Below are 7,692 nucleotides of genomic sequence, written 5' to 3' on the forward strand. Positions count from 1 at the left end.
ACCCCGGTGACCCAGGACTGGCACCCGGAATGGACCCCCGGTCACGTAGCGAGCTGCCGTAAGCCATGGCCATGAACACACAAGTGGTTAACCTGTAAACCTCTACAATGCACCTTAGTGACTGCTGCCCCATGTACATAGTCATTGAACACTGGTCACTTTAATAATGTTTACATACTTCATATGTACACTAAGAATACAAAACAATTAAGAACAACAGTTAGTTCCATGACACAGACTGACCAGGTGAATCCAGGTGAAAGCTATGATCCCATATTGATGTCACTTGTTAAATCCACTTCAATCAGTGTAAATAAAGGGGAGGAGACAGGTTAAAGAAGGATTTTTAACCCTTGAGACCATTGAGACATGGCTTGTGTATTTGTGCCATTCAGAGGGTGAATGGGCAAGACAAAATATTTAAGTGTCTTTGAACAGGGTATGGTAGTATGTGCCAGACATACCGATTTTTGTCAAGAACTGCAACGCTGCTGGGTTTTTCACACTCAACAGTTTCCCGTGTGTATCAAGAATGGTCCACCACCCAAAGGACATCCAGCCAACTTGACACAACTTTGGGAAGCTTTGGAGTCAACATGGGCCAGCATCCCTGTGGAACGCTATCAACACCTTGTAGAGGCCATGCCCCAAACTCAACATTAGGAAGGTGTTCCTATACTCAGTTTTCTCAGTGTACGTATATACTGCATTCTAGTCAAGGCTCATCCTATTTAACTACTACTGTACACACCTTTTATATTCATATACTGTCCATACTGTCTGTACACACCATCATATACATACAGTGCATTTGGAAAGTATTCAGACCCCTTCACTTTTTCCACATTTTGTTACGTAACAGCCTTATTCTAAAATTGATTAAATTGTTTTCCCCCCTTCATCAATCTACACACAATACCCCATAATGACAAAGCAAAAACCGGTTTTTAGAAATGTTTGCAAATTTATATCACATTTACATAAGTATTCAGACCTTTTACTCAGTACATTGTTGAAGCACCTTTGTCAGCAATTACAGCCTTGAGTCTTCTTGGGTATGACGCTACAAGCTTGGCACACCTGTATTTGGGGAGTTTCTCACATTCTTCTCTGCAGATCCTCTCAAGCTCTGTCAGGTTGGATGAGGACTGTCGCTGCACAGCTATTTTCAGGTATCTCCAGAGATGTTAAATCGGGATCAAGTCCGGGGTCTGGCTGGGCCAGTCAATGACATTCACTTGTCCCTAAGACACTCCTGCGTTGTCTTTGCTGTGTACTAGAGGTCGACCGATTAATCGGGTTGGCCGGTTAATTAGGGCCGATTTCAAGTTTTCATAACAATCGGTAATCGGCCTTTTTGGACGCCGATTATAGCCGATTACATTGCAATCCACGAGGAGACTGCGTGGCAGGCTGACCACCTGCTACGCGAGTGCAGCGTCAAAAGGACCTTGTGGCTGCAAGGAGCCAAGGTAGTTGCTAGCTAGCATTAAACTTATCTTATAAAAAACAATCAATATTCACATAATCACTAATTAACTACACATGGTTGATGATATTACTCGGTTAACTAGCTTGTTCTGCATTGCATATAATCAATGCGGTGCCTGTTAATTTATCATCGAATCACAGCCTACTTCATCTTCGCCAAACGGGTGATGATTTAATAAAAGCACATTCGCGAGAAAAGCACTATCGTTCCGCAAATGTACTTAACCATGAACATCAATGCCCTTCTTAAAATCAATACAGAAATCCATATTTTTTTAACCTGCATATGTAGTTAAAAGAAATTCATGTCAGCAGGCAATATTCTTCTCTTGCATTCTGTGCAAGCAGAGTCAGGGTATATGCAGTAGTTTGGGTCGCCTGGCTCGTTGCGAACTGTGTGAAGACCATTTCTTCCTAACAAAGACCGTCATTCATTTGCCAGAATTTTACATGATTATGACATAACATTGAACGTTGCGCAATGTAATAGCAATATTTAGACTTAGGGATGCCACCTGTTCTATAAAATACGTAACGGTTCCGTATTTCACTGAAAGGATAAACGTTTTGTTTTTGAAATTATAGTTTCCATATTTGACCATATTAATGACCAAAGGCTCGTATTTCTGTGTGTTAATTATAATTAAGTATATGATTTGATATTTGATAGAGCAGTCTGACTGAGCGGTGATCGGCAGCAGCAGGCTCGTAAGCATTCATTCAAACAGCACTTTACTGCGTTTGCCAGCAGCTCAATCATTGAAGCACAGTGCTGTTTATGACTTCAAGCCTATCAACTCCCGAGATTAGGCTGGCAATACTAAAGTGCCTATAAGAACATCCAAATGTCAAACGTATATGAAATACAAATGGTATAGAGAAAATAGTCCTAAAATTCCTATAATAACTACAACCTAAAACTTCTTAACTGGGAATATTGAAGACTCATGTTAAAAGGAACCACCAGCTTTCATATGTTCTCGTGTTCTGAGCAAGGAATTTAAACGTTAGCTTTTTTACATGGCACATATTGCACTTTTACTTTCTTCTCCAACATTGTGTTTTTGCATTATTTAAACCAAATTGAACATGTTTCATTATTTACTTGAGACTAAATTTATTTTATTTATGTATTATATTAAGTTAAAATAAAAGTGTGCATTGTTCATTCAGTATTGTTGTAATTGTCATTATTACAAAAATATATATATAAAATCGTTGGATTAATCGGTATCGGCTTTTTGTGGTCCTGCATTAATCGGTATCGGAATCGGCATTGAAAAATCATGATCGGTCGACCTCTACTGTGTACTTAAGGTTGTTGTTTTATTGGAAGGTGAACCTTTGCCCCAGTCTGAGGTCCTGAGCGCTCTGGAGCAGAATTTCATTAAGGATCTCGCTGTACTTGGCTCCGTTCATCTTTCCCTCGATCCTGACTAGTCTCCCATTCCCTGCCATTGAAAAACATCCCCACAGCATGATGCTGCCACCACCATGCTTCACCGTAGGAATGGTGCCAGGTTTTCTCCAGACGGGAGGCTTGGCATTCAGGCCAAAGAGTTCAATCTTGGTTTCATCAGACCTGAGAATCTTGTTTCTTAGATGCTTCTTAGCAAACTCCAAGTGGGCCGTTGTGCCTTTTACTAAGGAGTGGCTTCCGTCTGGCCACTCTACCATAAAGGACTGATTGGTGGTGCTGCAGAGATGGTTGTCCTTTTGGAAGATTCTCCCTTCTCTGGAGCTTCTGTCAGAGTCACCTCCCTGACCAAGGCCCTTCTCCCCCGATTGCTCAGTTTGACCGGGCGGCCAGCTCTAGGAAGAGTCTTGGTGGTTCCAAACTTCTTCCATTTCAGAATGATGGAGGCCACTGTGTTCTTGGGGACCTTCAATGCTGCAGAAATGTTTTGGTACCCTTCCCTAGATCTGTGCCTCGACACAATCCTGTCTCTGAGCTCTATGGACAATTCCTTGACCTCATGGCTTGCTTTTGTTCTGACATACACTGTCAACTGTTGGACCTTATACAGACAGGTGTGTGCCTTTCCAAATCATGTCCAATCAATTGAATTTACCACAGGTGGACTCCAATCAAGTTGTAAAAACATCTCAAGGATGATTAATGGAAACAGGATGCACCTGAGCTCAATTTCCAGTCTCATAGAAAAGGGTCTAGATACTTATGTAAATAAGGTATTTCTGTATTTTATTTGTAATAAATTGGCAACATTTTCTAAACATCTGTTTTTGCTTTGTCATTATGAGGTGTTGTGTGTAGATTGATACAAATAATTGTATCAATTTTAGAATAAGGCTGCACCTTAACAAAATGTGGGAAAAGTCAAGGGGCCAGAATACTTTCCGAATACAGTGTATATATTTATATTCTAGACTCTGGCATTGCTCGTTCTGAAATTCATTTATTTTTTATTTTGGGGATTTGTGTGTATTGTTTTGTATTGTTAGGTATTACTGCACTGTTGGAGCTAGGAACATAAGCATTTCACTGCACCTGCGATAACATCTGCAATATGTGTATACTCGACCAATACAATTTTATTTTATTTTAACCTACTTAAACCTTACTCTAAACTGACATACACCTAATCCGTTCTCTCTGTCGCTCTCTCTCTCTCGTTCTCTCTCCTTCACCCACCAGGAGAAAGCCGGGCGATCAGAACGTTAAAGGTCGAGGTGAGCGTCGGCCGGGTCACCCCAGACTCCATACCCAGGTGTCAGTGGACCGGGACCAGTGGGAGCGGGAGCGGAGGGAGGGCCGGCGGCTGAGTAAGGGCCGCTCTCTGGAACACGACCCTGTGGGAGTGGGGGTCCCCCGATGGACAGAGGAGGGCTACCACATAGACCCCAACGCCCCCCGACATTTAGCCCAGCCAGTGGAGCCACTGGGGGGCAGGCACCCTCTACAGCCCCAGGGGCGAGGCAGGGGGGTTGGGATGGGGATTGGGTTTGAGAGTGTTGGGGGCATTGGGGGCCAGCCTGAGGCTATGCTGGGCCAGAGGACGGTGGTGGGGGGCACTAGAGGGCCACAGGGCCTCGGCCCTCCACAGCTCCAGCCCCCAGAACTCAGGGAGCCTCCTGGGACAGCCTCAGGCCCCGGACCCGGTCAGGATCCCCTCCTGCGCCGGTCCAAACGGGAGAAGGCTGAGAGCATGCTGCGCAATGATTCGCTCAGCTCGGACCAGTCAGAGTCTCTGCGGCCGCCCCCGCCACGGCCCTACAAGTCAAAACGTGGCGGTGCCGGGAAGAGACAGACATCTGTCAGCAGCTCAGAGGAAGAGGGAGGGACCACGCCGGAGTATAGCAGCTGTGAGGACGCCGAGATTGAGAGTGTCAGCGAGAGAGGTGAGAGAGGTAAGAGAGGTGAGAGAGTCCAAGTTTCACATAGACAGATCTAGGTTCAGCTTAACCTCGCCAAATCTTAACCATAACCATGAAGGGACACAATGCAACACTAACTTCAGATCAGCTGCTAGGGCCAGCTTCCTCCCACTCCGTGAAAGAGCTTACCGATACTGTATGCATCCCACACTGCAGTGAAAGAGGTACGAGTGTGTAGTAAGACTGTGCACTCTCTTGTTTAGAAGACATGCTGGGCACAATTTAAAACACAGGGCTCTCTCATGGTGTGAGAAAGTGTGTGTGTGTGTGCTCACCTTTTAACAGACACACGTTGCAGGTGATTGTAACTAGTAGTGACTAGTGAGCTGTTCAGGCTCAGTCTACTTTCTTCATTGTAACATTCCAAACTCGAGGTCGCATTCTACTTTATTACAGGTAATCATAGGCTGTTCTTATGAGATTATTAGATGAAGGATAGTGGTATTTGACAAATTGTCTCTTAATGTGGAAGAATGTTCTTGGAGTCTATATATTAATGTATAGTGTACATATAATGTAATCATTGTACCTGATCTCAGATCATTTTCTCCTGAGCAAACATGGTCATTAACATTATTCTGCGGATATGGGTTTGACTGTTGAGTGCGTGCGTGTGTGACGGCATTGTGTGTGTGTGCGTGCGCTTGTGTGCGTGCGCTTTTGTGTATATGATATTCTGGCCGTTGCTTGGCCTGAGGGTTTCAGGATAGGTTTACCCTGCCCTGACCACATGTGACCCTGGCTGACAGAGCTAGGACAGACTGCAACCCTGGAGCCATTGGAAATAACATTCGATGCTTCTGTAACATCATCTCAGATATGTGACTACCAATTTTAGTTTTAACCATGCCCCTGTACCTAGCCATGTCCTAGCTATTTACCTAGCATGTCCTACAGTACTAACTATAGGCCTAGACAGTCAGACTCTGTTATCCTGTATGTTTAGGATCCACTGAGTGTACAAAACATTATGAACACCTGCTCTTTCCATGACATAGACTGACCAGGTGAATCCAGGTGAAAGCTATGATCCCTTATTGATGTCACTTGTTAAATCCACTTCAATCAGTGTAGATGAAGGGGAGGAGACAGGTTAAAGAAGGATTTTTAAGCCTTGAGACAATTGAGACAGGGATAGTGTGTGTGTGTATGTGTATCTTTTTGTGATTTCTGAGGCCAAAAATGCTTGATTTTGCGGTAGATTTTCTGAAATTGTGCGATACATTTTGCAATGTTTTTTTTATTACGTTAATTTCATATAAAGCAATAAAGTCATATGTGCTCAGTTTTAGGACGATTTCAAGCAGAATACATGAAACAAAAACAATAAGAAACATCTAAAGTGCTCAATTGTGTTTATTTTCCTGAACAAACAGCTCTGTCATAATCCACTCACACCTCTCCATCAGGCTTGGGGCTTGCTATCAACACGAGATGCACCTCCCATATTGTTTTCTCTCTCTCTCTCTCTCTCTCTCTCTCTCTCTCTCTCTCTCTCTCTCTCTCTCTCTCTCTCTCTCTCTCTCTCTCTCTCTCTCTCTCTCTCTCTCTCTCTCTCTCTCTCTCTCTCTCTCTCTCTCTCTCTCTCAATTCAATTCAATTCAATTCAATTCAATTTGCTTTATTGGCATGACATAACAATGTACATATTGCCAAAGCTTATTTACAATATAAAAAAGAGAATCAAAATGGTCAACGGGACAACAGTAACAACAATAACTAAGTGTCAAAATAACCATACATTCAGCAATAACAATAAACATACAGTAGAGTACATGTGGCAGGGTTGATTGGTCTGTCAGACACTGTCCCTCAACTTATGGCAGGCAGCAATGTAGTGCGCTGCCAACCCACAGCTCTCTGCGTCCTCCCCCAACAGGACGGGTAGCCTATCCTCATCAGAGAGGTCTTTGAAACCTTGAATAAGAGTTTCAAATTTGGGGAAATGACACTCTCTAATTGTTTTATATTTTTGACATTTTGTCAGGAAATGCAGCTCGTCTCAGGTTCTGCTGTTGTGCAGTGGTTGCACAGCCTTTCCTCTACAGGGAGCCAGGTTTTCCTGTGTCTACCCTTCTCAATGGCAAGGCTGTGCTCACTGAGCCTGTACTTTGTCAAGGTTTTTTCTAAGGTTTTGATCAGTAACCATAGTCAAATAGTTAGCCACGGTGTACTGTCGATTTAGGGCCAGATAGCACTGCATTTTGCTCTGTGCTTGTGCTTGTGTTTCCCAATAAGCCAAGTAGTTTTGTTTTGACTGTGTTGTAATTTGGTTTATTCTGATTGATTGGATGTTCTGGTCCTGAGGCTTCAGTGTGTTAGTAGAACAGGTTTGTGAACTCAGCCCCAGGACCAGCTGGGATGAGGGGACTCTTTTCTTTGCTCAGCTCTTGGTATTGCAGGGCTTGGTAGTGATATGAGAGGGGGTCACTGTATTTTAGATGTTTCCAAAATTTAATTGCTCTTTTTTGAGTTTTTATTATTAGTGGATATTTGCCTAATTCTGCCCTGCATGCATTGTTTGTAGTTTTCCTCTGGACATGTAGGAGAATCTTACAGAACTCTGCATGCAGGGTTTCAATGGGATGTTTGTCCCATTTGATGAAATCTTGTTTTGCAAGTGGACCCCCACACCTCGCTGCCATAAAAGTGGCAATTGGTTCAATGACATATTCAATTAGTTTTAGCCAAATTCTAATAGGTATTTCAATTTGAATTTGCTTTTTAATTGCGTAGAATGCCCTGCGTGCTTTCTCTCTCAGTTCATTCACTGCCTCATTAAGGTGTCCAGTTGAGCTTATTTTT

General features: G+C 43.3%; 1 protein-coding gene across 1 annotated transcript in view; it reads left to right on the top strand.

Moving 5' to 3' along the window:
* LOC129835904 (regulating synaptic membrane exocytosis protein 1-like) overlaps positions 1-7,692 on the top strand; it is an 84,889-nt gene that overhangs the window by 42,363 nt on the left and 34,834 nt on the right. The window contains exons 5-7 of the mRNA XM_055901610.1: positions 1-58; positions 4,148-4,883; positions 5,173-5,185. The exon at positions 1-58 is cut by the window's left edge and continues 190 nt beyond it. Of these exons, the coding sequence (XP_055757585.1) occupies positions 1-58; positions 4,148-4,883; positions 5,173-5,185 (807 nt within the window). The remainder of the gene's footprint in view (positions 59-4,147; positions 4,884-5,172; positions 5,186-7,692) is intronic.

Source organism: Salvelinus fontinalis, chromosome 37 (genome assembly GCF_029448725.1).
Source record: "Salvelinus fontinalis isolate EN_2023a chromosome 37, ASM2944872v1, whole genome shotgun sequence".
In the NCBI taxonomy this organism is placed as follows: domain Eukaryota; kingdom Metazoa; phylum Chordata; class Actinopteri; order Salmoniformes; family Salmonidae; genus Salvelinus; species Salvelinus fontinalis.